General features: G+C 49.5%; 1 protein-coding gene across 1 annotated transcript in view; it reads right to left on the minus strand.

Annotated features, from left to right (window-relative positions):
* Positions 1–6096: 6096 nt before the first annotated feature.
* Positions 6097–20285, minus strand: part of adgrv1 (adhesion G protein-coupled receptor V1) — a 68815-nt gene continuing 54626 nt past the window's right edge. Inside the window, 6 exon segments of the mRNA XM_029830078.1 lie at positions 6097–6532; positions 7817–7991; positions 9113–9298; positions 14379–14500; positions 17299–17456; positions 18947–19125. Coding sequence (XP_029685938.1) covers positions 6414–6532; positions 7817–7991; positions 9113–9298; positions 14379–14500; positions 17299–17456; positions 18947–19125 — 939 coding nt within the window. The 3' untranslated portion in view covers positions 6097–6413.

Below are 20285 nucleotides of genomic sequence, written 5' to 3' on the forward strand. Positions count from 1 at the left end.
GTTGTGGGTCTGTTGTGGGTCTGTTGTTGGGTCTGTTGTGGGTCTGTTGTTGGGTCTGTTGTGGGTCTGTTGTGGGTCTGTTGTGGGTCTGTTGTTGGGTCTGTTGTGGGTCTGTTGTGGGTCTGTTGTTGGGTCTGTTATGGGTCTGTTGTGGGTCTGTTGTGGGTCTGTTGTGGGTCCCTCTTCAGGTCTTGTGTTGCTCCCAGAGCTGATGAACGTCTCTGGCTCTGCTGCTAGGACGCAGCTACGACGGCGTCCAGACACCATGAAAGGCCTGAAGACGTTTGCTGCTCCCTCCCCGAACATGTGGAGGGTTAGCAGTCAAGGGGTCCATCATCCATCCATCATCCATCCATCATCCATCCATTATCCATCCATCATCCATCCATCCATCATCCATCCATCCATCATCCATCCATCATCCATCCATCCATCATCATCCATCCATCATCCATCATCCATCATCCATCCATCATCCATCCATCATCCATCCATCATCCATCCATCCATCCATCATCCATCCATCATCCATCCATCATCCATCATCCATCCATCATCCAACCATCCATCCATCCATCATCCATCCATCCATCCATCCATCCATCATCCATCCATCCATCCATCCATCATCCATCCATCATCCATCCATCCATCCATCCATCCATCCATCCATCATCCATCCATCATCCATCCATCATCCATCCATCCATCATCCATCCATCCTCCTGCTCTGGTCTGTTCTGGTTTCGACTGGACCAAACCAGACTGGTGGGTATTTCCATCTGAACATTCTCTGCAGACACAAAAACAACCTGGTCGACTACTTGAGATGCTGGAAAGCAACTGAATGGATGCACACACACACACACGCGCACACACACACACACACACACACGCACACACACACAGATATGGAGAGGGAGGGGGGGGGGGGGGGGAGAAAGCTTAGCTGTGTGTACCGATTGTCCCTTAGCAACACTCGCGTACTTTAGTCCAAACGATAATTAGACAAATGCCATCAGAGATGTTCATCATAGCAAAGTGGGAGCTGCTGACAGGATCGATGGGAATCTAGCTGTGTGACATCACGGATCCCATCAAACGAGGGTTTAACTGCTGCTCTGCAGGAAGGAGCGAGGCGACGATCCACGCTGATAAATGTGCTGAAGCACAAGCGTGTTTCCTAACGAGGTCGTGCGTGGAGACGCGTCAGACCATCACATGTCATCAGTTGGTTTGGTTTGGGTTTAGGTCCAATAAAGGCTCCTCTGTCCTCTGCTGGGCCCCGAGCACCACGTTGGGACGAGGGCAGCCTGGTCCGGTCTGCTCCTGCTCCACGAGGCCTTTTCTTCATTACTGACGTAAGGGCTTCTCTCATTTCATTCATCTGAGTCAGTCTTTTCCCTCCGGACCGTGGGAGCAGGGAGTTGTGCACGCCTCACCCTCTGCTCACCATGTGCACGGCTGCCACCGCTCGCTTGTGCTCCACACCGGGGAGGATGTGGACAGTTTGACGAGGCCAAGGTCAAAGGTCATCTTTCACATTATGGTCTGTTACTGGGAGAGCTGCAGATGAAACAAAGACACACGAGAGGTCTTCCTGAGGATTTTTCATTAAATTAATTTAAAAAAATCAAATCAAATCAAAAGATTAAATTCTTATAAATGAATGCAGAGAGCATCTAAAATAAAAAATATGTTTTCTCACCAATAAAAAGAGAAAAACGGAAAATGGCCCTGATGTTCTTCCATTTTGTCTCTCGATCCTTCTTAAATTGCAGAACTGTAATGACACAGGTGACCTAGCTTTACTGCCCCCCCCACACACACACACACACACGTGTGCCAGTGTGTAACAACAACAGCTGTGTTACTGCAAGTACACGACCTGCAAAATGTCCAGTGTATAAAAAGAAGAGAGAATAAATACTTCCTAGTAGCAGCGTTCAAGGTACCGTCAACAGTTGGACCGAAAATGCAAGGGTCGGTGACCTTTGACCTTTGCCTGTAACCTTGTTTTTAAGACCTCTGTTAACGCCGTGCATGTGGCCCGAGCTCACGACAGGGTTGATGGGAAACGTGAAGATGTTGAAAACGATACTTCTGCCCTTCATCGTTGGGTCGTCGCCCTCAGGTTCTGCTGACATTCAACATTAACAACAGACGACAATAACGGACGTTGTTGTCGTGCTGAATCGGCGCCTGTCTGTTAGCAGCTCGGCCTCGCGCCCCACGGCCGCCGCCACCGCCCGCCGCCGTTGGTGGGTCGTACCTTCTCTGGCTTTGATGTGTCACATCCTTTATCGGGGAAAGGTCACACTCCTCTCCCCACTGAGGTCACCTGTGCTTCCCCTCAGACAACTTCCTCCCTCACTTCCTGGTTTACACTGAATGTTGTGTATACATGAACTCCAGCACACACTGAAAACAGCTTTAAGAGCACCAATGTGAAAAGACGCCCAATGTGGTGAAGCCCGGTGTGGTGGTGCCCAGGGTGGTGGTGCCCGGTGTGGTGACGCCCAGGGTGGTGACGCCCAGCTTGGTGACGCCCAATGTGGTGACGCCCAGGGTGGTGACGCCCAGCTTGGTGACGCCCAATGTGGTGACGCCCAGGGTGGTGACGCCCAGCTTGGTGACCCCCGGGCTGCAGGAGCATCAGAAGGCCCTGAAGAGCTTCAGACCTGCACGAGTCTCCACCGTGTCTCCATCAGAGCAGCTCTTTCAGCCGACTGTTTGACACTGTTGCTGTGCAGATATGGCAGCTGGCACAGGACAGAACTTCCAGAACGTTCCGTAGAACATGCGGGTGTGCACCGATGCAGGCACAGTCACACGTCAACGCAGATGCGGGCGAGGTTTCGTGGATCTCCTACAAAACTCGCACACTAAAAATCAAAGCAACGACAAGTCACCAACAGCGAGAGCCACCGTCGGGTGTGCTTGCCAACCAGACAGCATAGTGGCAACAAGGGTTTCGCTTTCACAGAATTGTGATACGTCTGCGTCTCTTGCCAGGAACCAGTCCAGTATTTAACACACCCCCTCGGAGAGCAGTGCAGTTTAGAAAAGGTCAGCAGACATGCGAGCAAATGAGGAGCTTTGGTAGAACTGGAGCGAAGACTGAGGTCATATTGTGGTTTCACACACACCTGAACGGGTCGGGTTATTAACGCAGGTGTGCTACGGTGTTGAAGGTCGATTCTAATCGTGCTGAAGCAGGTTTGGCGTTGCCTTTATGTCGGAGCAGTATTTGAGAGATGTGAGATGTGGGATGCGATAGATCCACAGAACCGTGCAAGAAGTTGTCTTCATGAAAGACTTGCAGCCAAAAGCCACGACCTTGATCACTCGTTCAAGCTGATTTGATTAAGTTTTTAAGAAAAGAACAGGATTAGAGACGGTTTAGCCAGTGAAAAACTCCAGGATGACGGGACGGTCGCGTCCACGTTAGCTGGAGGGCAGCTAACGGCCATGTCATCGCACACAGGTGAGGGTCGACCCTGTTAGAGGCCCAACGCACCACAGCTGATGGCTGCTTCCTCTGGACGGAGGCGTGACGGGAGATTGAGGAATGTTTTTACCGTAGGGGAACAACTGTCACGTGCGTAATCCAGATTCACAAATAGTTACGAAATAGCAACGATGCCCGATGGTAGCTGCTCGCTCGGCGATCCGGGATGGAGCAAGTGAAGCGGACCAAAGTTCCGAGGGGTTGGAATCAGCAGAAACTGGAGTCTGTGTTCACCGTGAAGCCTGAAAGGTCCAGAACCATCTACAGGAGAGCTGGATTACGATGCAGGTTTGTTCTGCTCGGGCTCTGACCCGACGGCTGTTTCTGGAGTTGCGCCTCAGCGGCTCCGGTCCCGCTCAGAACGGCTCGGCGCCACTGTTGTCTGGCGCATAATCGCGCACCTCGCAGGAAACGTCAGGACCGGTTTTTGCTTTGCCTAAAGCGATGATTCAAAGCCACAATAATTGAAGGAAGGATTTCTTCCATTCATCAGACTCAAAGTGAAGCCGGTCGAACGCTGACATTGAGATGTTCCGGAAACTCGCAGTTCCTGTTGAGTTGATCATAATAGAGGCGGCTTCATAATGAACTGTTGCTAAATGTCAGATAAAGGACACAAAGCGCAAAGTCATTCTCATTTATAACAGATTGCTGACAGGTTCTATCATGTTCTACAGAACATTCCGGCTCTTGGAACACAACACACTCACATCTAGTCCGTCCAAGACTTTGGACATCGTTCAGAAAAGATTTCTGCTCGTTTTTGCTTCAGTTTAAAGAGATGAAAATCAGCTTTTGGAATAAAAAGCCAACGAAAGGTGGGCAGCTCTTCATCGTCTTCATGTTCTTAAAGCGCGTCTGGCTAAACCATGTTAAACCTCTGCTGCGTACCACTAATGGGTCAGGGTCAGGGTCAGGGTTAGGGTCAGGGTCAGGGTCAGGGTCAGGGTTAGGGTCAGGGTCAGGGTCAGGGTTAGGGTCAGGGTCAGGGTCAAGGTCAGGGTTAGGGTTAGGGTTAGGGTTAGGGTTAGGGTTAGGATCAGGGTCAGGGTTAGGGTCAGGGTTGGGGTTAGGATCAGGGTCAGGGTTAGGGTTAGGGTTAGGGTCAGGGTTAGGGTCAGGGTTGGGGTTAGGGGTCAGGGTTACTGTTAGGGGTTAGGGTCAGGGTCAAGGTCAGGGTCAGGGTTAGGGTTAGGGTTAGGATCAGGGTCAGGGTTAGGGTTAGGGTCAGGGTCAGGGTTAGGGTCAGGGTTGGGGTTAGGGTTAGGGGTCAGGGTTACTGTTAGGGGTTAGGGTCAGGGTCAGGGTCAGGGTTAGGGTCAGGGTCAGGGTTAGGGTTAGGGTTAGGGTCAGGGTCAGGGTCAGGGTTAGGGTCAGGGTTAGGGTCAGGGTCAGGGTTAGGGTTAGGATCAGGGTCAGGGTTACTGTTAGGGGTTAGGGTCAGGGTTAGGGGTCAGGGTTACTGTTAGGGGTTAGGGTCAGGGTCAGGGTTAGGGGTCAGGGTTACTGTTAGGGGTCAGGGTCAGGGTTAGGTTAACCCTCATGGGTCAAGGGTCTCTCAGCAGTGCTCTGAAGGTGTCCCGGCACCTCCCGCTGCTGCCAGGACACCCCCGAATGTTCTGGTCGATCTCTATCCTTCTATCAGCAGATCAGTGGAAGGCGGATTCATTTGGACTGATCACTTCCGATTGACGTTCATAACACGGCCAATAGACGACGTCCTTCACACTCTAAAGGCAGGAATGGAAAATCTGTTGTGTTGCCTCCATCGTTGATTCCTAACCCTAACCTTAACCCTAACCTTAACCCTAACCCTGACCCCTAACACTAACCCTGACCCTAACCTAGACCCTAACCTTAACCCTACCCCTGACCCCTAACCTTAACCCTGACCCTAACCCTGACCCCAGGATCTGTGGATACGAGTCACTGGCCATGATTACAACTCTTAATGTAGCACCAATAACCCAGGGTTGGCATATTTGCACTAACTAATCATCCGACCTCTGGAATGTCGTATTTGCACCTTCATTTTTCTTCACACTGTCCGACATTCCTTCTGTACATAATATAAGAGTCTTTATTTTTTTCTTTTAGTACTGTTCTGTATTGTTCACCTCGGGCTACCGCTGTAACGTGTAATGTCCCCGATGTGGGATCAATAAGGTTTTTATCCTTTATCCTTATGATGGGGGAGACGTGTAGGAATAAACAACTAGTAGTTCGCTAGTTTCTTCTCTGAGAGTTTGGCAGCAGCTGATGAATCTTTGCTGCTTTTCCCTCTGCAGACTTGTGGGCAGTGAACATGCCGCACTCTCAGGCAGGTTTAGAGGTCGGATTTACCCAGGAGGAAAAGGTCAAAGTGCAGTTTAAGGATCAAAAAGATGTTGGATTCACACAGAAGAATGATCCTTTGCAGAGCAGAGGTGATTCCAGAGGTGATTCAGCAGAGCTGATATCAGACCCACTTTGTGAGGTTCCTGTGAATGATCTGCCATCACGACGTGACCTCCCCACTTATGTAACAGATGTGCACATCTGCTGGCGTCTGATGGATCACAACTAGGAATCAGCACAGCAAAGTGTAAAATATATAGTAAATCATTTATTACCACTGTTACATCATTTCCCTCCTCAGCACGTGTTGAGCGTCTGTCCTACTTTTCTACAAGAAAAGACAAATTACATCCAGAAAAAAGGTCCCATCGAGGACTTCAAACCTGTACGTTCTAATATATCTATCTATAATACATATATAAAACAGATATACAGAATAAATCACATACAGTATCGAACATCTAAACAAACGGGGAAAAAATGGTTTTAGTGCAAAAGTGTTTTCCGACATAAAACCACGGCTGTGACGTTTGGGAGCGGAGCAGCGGAGGATCCCTCCAGGTGGTCAGAGGTGTGTGTCGGCGATGGGGATCCGCCTCAGCTCCACGATCTGAGAGTTGGTCACGCTCCCCTCGTCGTGGCTCCCGTGGATCGACTCGTTATCGCTGAGGTTAAGGCCAGTCCCTGCAAGAGTCGTTAGGACAACGATGAATAAAAGAGCAGGAAGGGAACGCCGGCGACGTTCCTGCTCACGAATCACCGATGTTTGGGGATTTAGAGGCTTCGGCAGTGAAAAGGAGACGCGCTTGGAAAACCTTCAGTGGAATTCTTTACTTCCTGTTTGGCTGCATTCTGATGCAAAACTCCGAATCTAATCCGAGGAATGTTATGAGCCTCTGATGGAACGTTCTGAAAGCCTGTAAATTATCCATTAAAGTGCACGTTGACAGTGAGATGACCTGTAACTGCGATGACATAACCAGCCGGGGGCGTCAGCCTCCGCTGGTTATGTGTGTCGACGCTGCTTTTAATGTGATAAACTCAGGTTGTTAAAGCAACTTGTTAATGATTAGCTCTCCATCACCCCCAGCAGAGTTGGTGTACGTGTGTGTGTGTGTGTGTGTGCGTGTGTGTGTGTGTGTGTGTGTGTGTGCGTGCGTGTGTGTGTGTGTGTGTGTGCGTGTGCCTGGTAAAGGTTCACTGCCAATTTAAGTACGAAGACCTTCCTTACGTGGTGACTCCTGTCAGGGTGGGTCCAGTTATGTAACCCTGAGATGGGGATTATCGTAACTGCTGACAGGGCGGTTTAGGTTAAACCGGGCTGTAGGTTCAGGGTGACTCTATCGTACGAGAGACACTCAGGTCACTGCGGGACCACGGAACAACCCGTCCGTCCGGCAGTTTATCGGTTAACATCGGAGTTCTGCATGAGAATTCTGCAGAATTCTTTTAACCTTCTTCTAACCTCTCTAACTTTCTTTCCCAACCTTTCAAAGGTCCAAAGCAGCATCCTTTAATCAGCCGTCTCACAGCTACACAGAGCAAAAACACACCAACAGGCCTCCATAAGGTCTCAAATGCTGCAGCAGCTCGGCTCAGCGGGTCAGGAGATGACGGGCGGAACCATCTCACTACTCTGTCACTTCATACATGAGGAACACACGCGTGTACGAGCAGGCAACACACTGACTCGTCAGTAACATGGTCGTCACCACCCAATCCGCATTTGCGAGTTTCTAAAGCCGACGCCTGCTCAGAATGGCCATTCGTTTGGCTATCTCCATAGCAACGTGCTGTTTCTCTAGGTAGCGCGCTAGCGGCGCTGCTGTACAGGCTCACTGCAGTCAGGTGACAGGAAACTCGGTGGCTTCACAAAGCATCCGTCTTCATCACATCACACGAGGCAGAATAAATGGATTTGATGTAGAAAACGAGTGAGAACGGATAAACGTGTCGCTGCATCCTCACCGGTCTTTAAGGCAAATATGAGGTCATCAAACTCCTGGGACTCCTCCTCTGTGCTGACCAGGTTGCTGTTGATGAATCCTTCCGTGGTGTACGTCCCCACCACCGGGCTGGATTTGAACACACCACTGGGCTGACTGGTAGGCTGCAGCGATGCCCGCTCCCAGTCTGCTGACAACTGCACACACACACACACACACACACACACACACGTATTCATGTTTATGAAGGCTGAGGGTCAAGCAGAGTTCACATTGTCCGAGCACCCCAAAGTGTGAGGGCCACCACGCAGGGTCACCCTGGGGTCACTGGGTGAGACTGGGGTCGGAGGTCAGGTTAGGGTTTCATCCCCATTCAGTTCACCAAGTAACTCGTCCCACCAGAGACGTCTGCACTTTTATTGTGGTGAAAGATTCTTTGTTTGTCTTTTTAAACAGCAACAGTACATACGCTTGTTTTCCACTCCATTTATTGCATTTGCATCACATTTATCTCAAATACTCATCCAACAAATCCTCACTTACTTAGCTACTCCGGCCCCCTGAGATCTTATTTGTCGTGCTGGGCAGCAGCCAAATATCAGTGTGCTCTCATGAATAAAACAAGATTACTAGATTCCTTCATTCGCAATGGAGAAGCAGAGAAGCAGAGCAGGGCGGGAACATTCCCAGGAGTAAAGATGGTAAACCTGCCCCTTTTCCTCCGGAGCGTTCTCCCCGTCTGAGGCCTTATAGGGTATTCTCCCAGGAAAAGGAAACGTAATAGATCTGCTAGCGTGTCTGTGCTTCAGCAATGTGCCAGTGAGGGTGCAGGGACTGGACGTGGGCCCACAGCACGGAAGAGTTGTGAAGATGAGCTTAAACGTGCACATTTTAACACAAAGGTTACATGATGCAATTTCTGAAGTGGTGAGAGGAGTGGGGGGGGGGGGGGGGGGGGGCGTAGATGTAGCAACTGTCAAATTTAGGACCAGTTTTTACCAACTGGACGGACTTAAATTGCTACCCAACGCTGCTTTTATTGCTGTTGTGTTACTACTCAAAACACTTAAATTGGGACTTTACTTTTCACTATTGAGGGAGAATTTTACTTTATGTTCAAAACTATTTGCACCAATTTTCTTAGAATGAATGTTTCAGAATGAGTGTGAAAAAAGATCATTTGTAAATTCTGCTGTAATCAGATCCAGAAATTCAGTTCTATTTTTAGCTGAGTGCAAAAGCCAAATCACCAAAATGCCAAAACATATCGGGAAAAACAAGCCCGATGCGACAGGTAAAGGGGGTGGGGCAGCTTTACCTCCTCCATGGCGCTGATGAGATTCTGAGTGGATTTGTTGATGTCACCTCCAGCGCTCGTCGGTCCTCCTCCCTGGTAGGACGAGTCGGGACCGTCATGGCCGCTCATCTCCACAGTATAGCTGGCTTTTGTTGGCCAACACAGCTGGTTGTGCATGATGAAGTACACTGCAAACACATATATGCCCTGTGGAGACAGAGGCCCAATCAACAATAACGTCCCATTCCCCTCACAGTCACATCTCATCCATCCCCTCGCACTCTTCCCTGACCCCGATGTGGCGTCCAGGAGACATGCTACCCTTCTAACATATATATACTGTATATATTTATATGTATCCGTGGCGATGGAGAGCTACTTAGACTGGAAACGAAGCCCATTCCTAAGCTGAGAAACAAAGACAGAGTCTGTTGACGTAATTGCTTGCAGCAGCATTTCTGAGGCCGTGACGTCACTCAGTCTGCTGGGATTTCGGTGCGCTCCGCATCATGACCAAATCCTCTTGGTCAACAGCACCAGGCTGAGAATTACTCCACAACACAGCGGCGCCAAATACCACAGGTCCGGCCCGCATTTCACAACAGCCGGCGCCGGTCAGTGACGACAGTCCGAGATGGAATGCACGTGGCACAAATGAGAGTGCGTCTGCTTCACAAACTGACACATAACAAGCAGTTTTAACCATTTTTTACGTCCATTTCGATGACTTCTATGGTTGTAACCAATAACTACAGGCTTCAGCCATGTCCAGTACGTTGATTCGTGTCCAACGAAGCAGAAGCAATGGCTGCTCAGACAGCTAACAGAACCGTTTCAGCCCAGCAGGCTCCTCCGAGCAGTAAAACAATCGCCATCACCCATGAAAACTGAGGGATGTTGACTTACAAGAGCAGCCATAAACTGTACTGATGGTTGCAATCACCATTATGGGGAGACAACAGGAACTGTGAGTGGAAACTGCGTGTTTATGGGTGGGCTATAAAGCAGGCGCACACAACACAACGCAGCAAACCCTAAAACGACAAAATGGGATATTTGTGGGGCTGCAGCTGAACTTGGTGGTGTCAGATTGTGCTACTTTGTTTTTATAAGGCAGGAATAAAAATGGTCTCTGCAATGATTGACGCAGCAAGTGGAAGCAGCCAGGAGTGTGTTCACACACAGCCATGCATGTTGTTCTCTATGGTGAGGTGATTAGAGCAGATAATTAGCAACCTGTGGAGCCCGGGGAACCATAGACCGGTTATGTAAGTGTTCTCGGCTCAGCGGAGAGGTCACGCTAGTAGATATGGAAAATACAGACTGAAGGAAGAAAAGACGGGGCAGAAGAGGTTCGCTTGTGGCAACGTAAAGAGCAACTGGGAAAAAGGGGGGAACGTTTTCTGTCCTTAAAAACAGATGTTTGACCTAAATACCAAAAAATCTTGGTGGCACAGCCGATCCAGGCCAGACAACCACGTCAATATTCTCCTGGTGACTTTTCTACGGATGTGGGGATTATTCCTGCACAATCGGGCTTTTCATTATTTACCTTGAAGACCGCAAGAAAACACCAACGACCTCATAACTGTAGTGAAAATGTGTTCTGGTCAGTGACCTTGCCCCCAAGATCGGGGCCTGCAGTCCACTCCCTCCCTATTTTTACCGGGTAGAACAGTTTGGCACGGAAGTGTGGGTGGATATTAATGCTAATGGAGTATTCTGCTGGTTCCCTGCTGTGGTTTATTCCAGGATTTACAGCAGGAGATGATGGGGGGCGGGGGGATGATTTGATTATTGTCCTCTAATTTAGCCTGATGCGCTACAGACCTGCAGAGCAACGAGACAGCAAATTTAAAATGCAAAGAAGGAACAAAAGACAAAAAGAGAAATAAAGACGGAGCATTGATTTGTTCCCTTGAGTAGCGCTGCAGGAGACCAAACGTTAGCATCAATATTTAAAGAGCATTAAGGCAGCGAAAGCACGCGGACACACATGTGCACAGCTGGAACATCTGCAGATGTTTAGAGAGACCGAGTAATCAGCTGTTGGGAGACAGGAGCCACAAACAGTAAACGTGGAAAAATCTGCTCATGGAAAATTCACAGTGGGAATGAAACAACAACAACAACTGTAATGACAGCGCGTTCACACCAGGGGAAACAAGTCCAGCCTCAGAAGTGAAGCAACCTTTGCTTCTTTCTTTATAATATCACAAATGGAGACGAACCGGGAGACTGAACACCCCCGGGAGCATGAACACGCCCGGGAGCATGAACACGCCCCGGGAGCATGAACACGCCCGGGAGCATGAACACCCCCCGGGAGCATGAACACCCCCCGGGGAGACTGAACACCCCCCGGGAGCATGAACACGCCCGGGAGCATGAACACGCCCGGGGAGACTGAACACGCCCGGGAGCATGAACACCCCCCGGGGAGCATGAACACCCCCCGGGGAGACTGAACACACCCGGGAGCATGAACACACCCCCCGGGAGCATGAACACGCCCCGGGAGCATGAACACGCCCGGGAGCATGAACACCCCCGGGGAGACTGAACACACCCGGGAGCATGAACACCCCCCGGGGAGACTGAACACACCCGGGAGCATGAACACACCCCCCGGGAGCATGAACACCCCCCGGGGAGACTGAACACACCCGGGAGCATGAACACACCCCCCGGGAGCATGAACACCCCCCGGGGAGACTGAACACACCCGGGAGCATGAACACACCCGGGAGCATGAACACCCCCGGGAGCATGAACACACCCCCCGGGAGCATGAACACGCCCCGGGAGCATGAACACACCCGGGAGCATGAACACCCCCGGGGAGACTGAACACACCCGGGAGCATGAACACACCCGGGAGCATGAACACCCCCCGGGGAGACTGAACACCCCCGGGAGCATGAACACCCCCCGGGGAGACTGAACACACCCGGGAGCATGAACACGCCCCGGGAGCATGAACACACCCGGGAGCATGAACACCCCCCGGGGAGACTGAACACACCCGGGAGCATGAACACACCCGGGAGCATGAACACCCCCCGGGGAGACTGAACACCCCCGGGAGCATGAACACCCCCCGGGGAGACTGAACACACCCGGGAGCATGAACACGCCCCGGGAGCATGAACACCCCCCGGGGAGACTGAACACACCCGGGAGCATGAACACGCCCCGGGAGCCAGTTTGGATGATCCGGACGTCCCGCTACCCGACTACTTCTGGGTCACCCCCCCCTCCATTGTAATTCAAGACCTGAAACCATTACTGTGTCTCTGGAGCAGGCCCAGCACCCTTCCCGGGCCAGACCCAGATGGAGAACCTGCACCTATGGTAGCGCACGAGGACTCATGAAAGGAGAAGAATATCAGCCACATTTTCAAAAATGTAATTAGGTCCTAATGGAAGGTCATACGACAACAGTAAACGTCAGACTGGCCTCAGCGTTCTCATTTACAGATAAACATATTAGACCCACACACACACATATCTAATTCCGGCCATTCTTGGCTCACGGCAACAGCAAATCCATCAGAACGGCTTCCTTTATTCTCTGGAAAACGGACTCGGGGCCCTTTCTGCTCTGAAGAATAATGTTCTTGTTTTCAACCTGTTTGTTCCAGTCCGATACGCAACTGTTTTCTGCTTAAGCAGACACAGATCGGCTCGTTTCTGCTTGGCTTCAGTGGCCCTTTTTAATACTTATTTATAAAGTTTGCTTAAAAGTTAGCATCGAGATGAAAGTTATGACGAGGACTTGATGCTAACAGACATTTCAATGTAGTTTGTCCTTGTGTGGTTCCCTTTGAAATGCTTCATAAATGAAGGTTTACATTCATGGTAAACATGACACACATCTCATCGCAAAGGCAAAAAAACGTACGTAAAAGAACAAAACAGGAAAAATTATACAAAAACTAGAGTTATACAAAAGAGAATTATACAAAATAAAGAATAATATATCATATATATGCAGGTGGCGTCATAGTATAGGTCAGCAGCTGAAAGGTGTGATGTCACATTGTGGGACATTGTGGGACATCGTGAGACATTGTGAGACATCAGGGGACATTGTGGGACATTGTGGGACATCGTGAGACATTGTGAGACATCAGGGGACATTGTGGGACATTGTGGGACATCGTGAGACATTGTGAGACATCAGGGGACATTGTGGGACATTGTGAGACATCGTGGGACATTGTGGGACATCAGGGGACATTGTGGGACATTGTGAGACATCGTGGGACATCGTGGGACATCGGCTGCTGCTGCTGCTGATGTCATTTCCTTCATTATTCACTCTGGAGGCAGCAGACGTTCCCCATGTGGCAGCACTGTTGTCTTTGGCGTGTGCGCGCCACATATCTCCAGAAGTGACGACAAACTCCTGCAGCACACTTTACAGGCAGCTGCCGCCTCCTCCAGGAGGACAGAAGAAGACGGCAGCTGTTTATGGACGAGACAGGAAAGACCAGAAGCGCCTGAATCTCAGTGGAGGTTCCTCAACACTACCAGGCCTCCGTGCAGCTGGAACACAACCGCTCTTAAAGAACGTTTTTACAGTCTTTAATCTTGCACATGTGACACCTCAGGGCTAAAAACTGGAACGAAACCCAAACACCACGGTGCTAAATCCCCAACAAAGTCAGGTGCTTCTTTTGTCTCTGCATCAAAGCAGTGTGTTCATGCAGTTAACCTGAGCCCAAGCAGCTCCTTCCAGCCTATCACCACATATCTGGGAGGGTTGAATTAGCAAAGATAGCAGCATTTATGGCTTCTCCGGCGGGAGCATTCAGTCATACGTGTTATCTCGTGAAAGTCTCGTCTCCACCTCCTCCAACGTTTGGAGCACGCGGGCAGCAATAAAGGCAGGGAGCAGCAAATTAAGATGGAAAAAGACAAGGCCGTTAGAGAGAGAGGTTTCCATGAGCTGTGACGCTCGCCAGGCTCTTCTTCTCCTTCGGCTTCACCGACACCTTAAAGCTTAAACTGACCTCTCGTGATTCACGCACAAGAACACAGGCCGACCATAAAGTTCGAAGTAACCCAGTTGCCCGCTCACGCCATGACGTGAGCAAATGTGAGGATTTAAAGAGCTGTGGGACACCACGAGAGTGCACGAGGGTGTGAGACGGAAATACTGAGTTTAATTCCCCGTTAAAACCACGGTCTGGAAGATTAGCAGAGATGAGCTCTACAGGTACAGTGCATGAATAATAAAATAAGACATTTCTATGTAGGAAAAATATGGTGGCCAGCTCACCAGCAAGCAGTTAAAGATGACGTAGAGGATCAGCATCCACAGCTGCTTATAGCCCATATGGAGACCTGCCCACAGCCAGACCAGGGAGATGAGCAGGAACAGGTACAGAACCAGAGGAACCTCTGAGGATAACGAGAGGGGAGGAGTCAAACATGTGCACATCACGTATCATCATGAACTATCACATCATTGACAGCAACATGTTCACAGTATTTATGAGGACCCAGAACAGCACGAAGGCCGAGGCAGCAGAAAGGTCGGAGGTCGGGGTTAAAGGAGCGGAGGTTACGGTCTCGGTTCTGCTGCGCTGGTTGATGCACCGTTCCAAAGCTCCATGTTCTCTCCACACCGTTCCAGAGCTCCATGTTCTCTCCACACCGTTCCAGAGCTCCATGTTCTCTCCCCACCGTTCCAGAGCTCCATGTTCTCTCCACACTAAAGCACCGTTCCAAAGCTCCATGTTCTCTCCACACCGTTCCAGAGCTCCATGTTCTCTCCACACTAAAGCACCGTTCCAGAGCTCCATGTTCTCTCCACACGGTTCCACCGTTCCAGAGCTCCATGTTCTCTCCACACGGTTCCACTGTTCCAGAGCTCCATGTTCTCTCCACACCGACACAAAACTAAACAAGGCACTGCTGAAGAGGCACCGATCCACACACAGCATGAGGGATGGTTGATGGATCAATGGCCATCTATTGATACGCACATTCACGTGCACAATCACGTGCACGCAGTCTTTAGCGTGCTGCCCTGAGCAAACTCGGGTTAAGATGTCCTAAAAACCCTCAAACTCACTATTGCGCCACTTGCCAGCAGCTTAGTGCCCTCGTGCTAATTTACTCCCTCTAAAGGCTGCGTGCAGCAGCCACTCATCAAACTGTGCTCAGCAATGCAAAAGCCACTCGAACACACACGTGCACGGCATGTGTGCACAATCGGAGCACTTCTCCGAGCTAGCGGCGACACCGTTAACCTACTTTCTATCGAGGCTTCATCATAGATATTTCCCAATGCACAAATACAGGTTAAAAGAGCCCCCCAGACCTTATCTGTACAAATAAGGTCGGATAAATATTGTCTGCGGTGCTCGTCATGTTCTGAACGTGTCGCGCTGAAATGTGACCTCCACGGGGACGCCACCTAAGGTGTGCACACACCTCATCCTCCTCGCCATAAATAAATAAAATCAGAGTAACAATTCTCCGTTTAGACCAGATAACTGCAGGACAAATGAACTGACTAAAGAATGAGCCATCAGATGAGACAGCTGATTAGTAGAAGAGCTCGTTACATCCCAGCTGGTTTCCCCCAGGAGGAGTTAAGGCAGCAGCTGTTATTCTGCTCAGGACGTATTCCTGTCGTGGGAATACTGCAGATTCGGAGCTTCAGCGAATGTTTTTGTGCTGGACGGACGTTGGAAGGCTGCTGCTGGACTGCTGCCTCCTCCCCCTGTGGTCCACGCCATGCAGGGGGGGTCACTGGGGAGGAGAAACGCAGCTTCCTGTGAGGTCAGATCAGCTTTATAAGTATATTGGGTCTTTTGGGGGCCTCAAAGAGACAAACGGCCACTTTTGGATTGAAGGGTTTTCACACCTCACTGTGTGTATTTTTGAACAGTTTTCAAAACCCTAATAACAAAAACTGGTGCTAAACACTCTTTTAGTTGGTCGACTGTTTGTTATGGATGATGCATTGTTGTCTGGATGCTAATGCATCCATCAGCTCTAGTTTTCCGAGCTCTGTTCTGATTCCTGACACAACTACATCCACAGACCTCACAGCCTCTGCCAGCCAATTAGCTGCCACTAATTGGGGCTTTGCTTTGTGACGGGAGGGTCTGGAGTTAGCGAAACGAGCTAAAGCCTCCTGCTTCTCACAGACGACCAAAGAGTGCAGCAAAGAGTGATAACGGACACACAGAAGTATTTATATAAGAAATGCAGATACATTTTGTAGTTTTAATGCTGTATGCAGATTGTTTTACTGCCATTTAACATCCCATATTATTACCCCAATAAAACTACAAGTGACAGCATTGATTCATGGCTGAACACGGCTGATTTGCATCCTACAAAATCCTAAAAAATGTTTTACATTTCACGAGGCTGCTCCAAGTGTGTTGCCCTTCTGATGGCCGTGAGTCAATTTCACCTCCTGTTGTGTGTGGATGACTTTTACAGGTGAGCGTGACAGACCATCCCCCCTCCTCATACATCCTGGGATGGTCTGGAGAAGGTTCTGCTGCCTCCAACCGGAGCGGTCCGCTGACGGGTGGGCAGAGGTCTGAGGAAGCACGTCCCCGGACCCACTGTCAGCCCGTATACGGGGGACACTGTCTGTCAGTGGTTCCTGAATCGGGCACCTCTGCGACATCATTTTCCACCTCTGCCACCGTTAAATGTGCTCGACTAGAGAGCGACGGACGTCCTGATCCAAGTCTCAGAGGGCCCCTGGAAGACCATCCCCCCTCCTCATACATCCTGGGATGTATGAGGTTACGGTCGTCCTGATCCAAGTCTCAGAGGGCCCCTGGAAGACCGTCCCTGACCTACTTTATAAGCCGTCTTGATGCTGGAGCAGCCTGTGATTTCAACTGGGACTCTGGATACAGACCTCAGCGGATTAATAATTGGGTTTGGGTAATTATTGGGTAATAATTGGGTTTTCACTCTTTTGTGCTTTCATTATTTTGTTCTTAAAGATTTACAATATGCCATCATACACCATGTAATCTCTGAAAGGCTCTGCTCTTTTCGGTACCCGCTACATGAAACAAGGGCCTGAGCCAGCACAGCAAAATCTCTGGATCCTGTCTGTTGTGTTTGCTTGTTTTTATAAAAAACATCATTTAACTAAATGTATAGACGGTAAATGCATAGAAATGAACGGCGTATTTGTTCAGTTGTGTGTTTCAGACCTGAGCTGTTGGTGCGTCCACGGTAAACGTCATCGTAGGCCTTCCATTGCTGAGTCACCTGGTACGCGTGGATGAAGACGACCAGCACCGTGACCACACAGATGAGAGGCACCAACACGGCCGTGCTCAGAGCTGCGTAGATGTTTGGGATGAAGCACCTGAAAGGGAGGACCGAGATTCCTCTCACTGCTTTGTGTCAGTGCAGAGAATAAGAGTCCGTTGCTGTTTATGGACTCAAACATTGAGATAATCTCCGGATCTTTGCTCAGCGGCAGCTCATAAACACGGACGTGAGTCTCGAACCGCATCCCTGCGGCCTCAGGCTCATTTCTGGGCGTTGGACATTAGAATTCCTTTGCTATCACTTTAATGCGAACTATCAGACCGCTTCGCTGTCAGCGACTGGGAGAGAGATTCTTTCCTGCTAATTTCCTGGGAAAACTCGGGATTTGCTTAAACAGAGCAAATTGTTTTTCTCTGGGAACATCAACATCCACATATAAGCTGTTAACTTCCTAAAAACAGTCGTGTGACTTCGGTCTTTTCACATAACTTGCTGTCGTGGGAGCATAAAACGCGCATAACAGATTTAACTAATAATTGGGGGCGCTCTAGCCATAACATAAGCCAAGGTATGCCAAATACAGCGCGGTATCGTTGCATCCGAGCGATACAGCCCGGCGATGAGCGTTCCATACCCTGGAACTGGAATATTGTTCCGACTGCGGCCCTGGACAGATTAGATCCTGCTGCACCCTCAGTCGTGACAGTAATAAAGGAATAAAGTCTATTATCATGATGATCAATGATAGAAACGCTAGAAACGCTTTATGGTTCAGATTAAAGTTTGGCTGCTATATCACTTTAGTCATGCGTCACATGTCAATGATACATCCAATATTATCATCGGTAACATTTTGTAGTTAAGATGATTCTGTTTGACTTTGATTTTAGCTCCTACTTTCAAAAGCCCATTTTCAGCTTTGAGGTGGAACCTGGGATACGGTGACCTGCAGAGCCGAGGGCAGAGAGCCGGAGAGGAGGGCAGCTTTTCCTCAAAGAGGAAGCTAAAGGCTCCCCTGTGTCCTTGGGTTCCTCCTGTGTACTCTCTCACAGGACTAACCACAGGAAGAACTCATAACAGCCACACCTAAAACTACCGGCTAAATTTAGATGTGATTTAGGAGTTTTACTGGTTCTTGACTCGCACACTTGGTTACACATGAAAAACAGCCACTAAAGCTCGTACAGAACAGAACGGAACGCCTTTGAATCACAGGATGAATCAATATAAGACAAATAGAAGGTTTCCATTCCAATATAAATATATACTTTAGAACAGAATCCTTTTAATCTGAAGCTGCTTTCAGTGAACTTTTCGTATGAACACCCTCGTCTACTTTGTTCTGGAACTCAAGGAGTCTGCAAACACTTTTCCCTTCAGCTCTTCAGTGAAACTGGAATTTCTCCAGACGAATGGAGCCTTTCGTTTGATTGGCTGAGCAACCTCCTGACATGACATCAGCAGCTCAGGCGTTTTTCTGTTTGCTCGAGCTGTGAGGAGAATTCATCTGAGCTGCGACCACATTCGTCTCCACAGAGCCAGACTGTTTTAGGAGGTTCAGGTGCTAGCGTGCGTCACACTCACACGTCTCCTCGCACCAGCCCGTACACGCTGTGTATCGACCATCCGTATCCGCCGAGCAAGACGACGACCTGAACAATGATGACCAGAGCAGGAAGTCCCCACCCCAGCAGGAAGTAGAGCAGATAGCGCCGCTCTGTGTGCTCGTCGTTCATCACCAGGACCTGCCAGAAGTTCACTGCCTGTGGGGAGAGAAACAGAGCAACTCATCTTTCCCCCACAGCTTCTGACACCTTTTAAACAATCACCTAAAGAATGGCAGCAAAGAGTGTTTACACGACGGTAAATCCATGGTTGGATCAAACATTTCTATTGTAAACGTATCGATGGAGCAAAAGCAAATATGGCCCATGTTTGCTGTGTAATCCCGATATTCTGCTCAGAACAATGAAAGAACACGGGTCAGTCACAACAGTGTCGGTCTGTGGCTCATTTAATACTGAAAATCATCAATCACAGAAGCAGCTGCTCCACTGAACAGTAACTGGCAAAGGCAGCTTTTAATTTCCTCAGCTGTCACTTCAGAATCATTAAAATGAGTTTATTATAATCTATATCCTTGGCAGTGTGGAGCGGGTTAGGTAAAGTAATGAAGGCCCTCTCAGCAATAAAGGTTACGCAACAAGAGAAGAGCTGAACAACAGCTGATGTCTGCAGGCTGGAATCCGTGCGAGGACATCCTCTGCCCCCCCATCACCAAATCCATATTGCATAACACCAACACGGTGCCATCCCCAACACACACATGCACACCTTACACAGACACAGGGTGTATACAAAATATAGCAAAGACACTGCAGTTGTGTAACAGGTCGACAGCGCTGCGCAGTAGCAGATTTTCAGTAAAGGACGAGGAAATTCACGAAATTCAAGCTGAGCTGCAGAAATTTGGCTGCGGAGAAGGAGTGAATTTTGGGATTATTCCATCCAGAGTGACACTGAAGCACCGGAGAGGTCACAGGCATCACTCAGGTCACCACAAGGGTGGTGCTGACACGGCCCAATCTCAGGCTCAGCGAGTGTTGGAGACCGTGTGCGAGCCACAAAAGTACAAAATATACTCGTCTACTCGCAAAGTGGTGAACCGCAGGTGGGAAAAGAGTGAACGATGGCAGGATGGTCTGTCCTGGCCACGCCAGAACCCCGACGGATGAGGAGCAAAGACGTTATTGGCTGTTCTGGCATCACGCAGTGAATATTATAATATACACATCCCATTAGAACACACACACACACACACACACACACACACACACTCACGCACACACACACACACACGCACACGCACACACACTCACACACTCACACACACGCACACACACGCGCACACTCACGCACACAC

This window comes from Takifugu rubripes, chromosome 21 (assembly GCF_901000725.2).
Source record: "Takifugu rubripes chromosome 21, fTakRub1.2, whole genome shotgun sequence".
Lineage (NCBI taxonomy): Eukaryota > Metazoa > Chordata > Actinopteri > Tetraodontiformes > Tetraodontidae > Takifugu > Takifugu rubripes.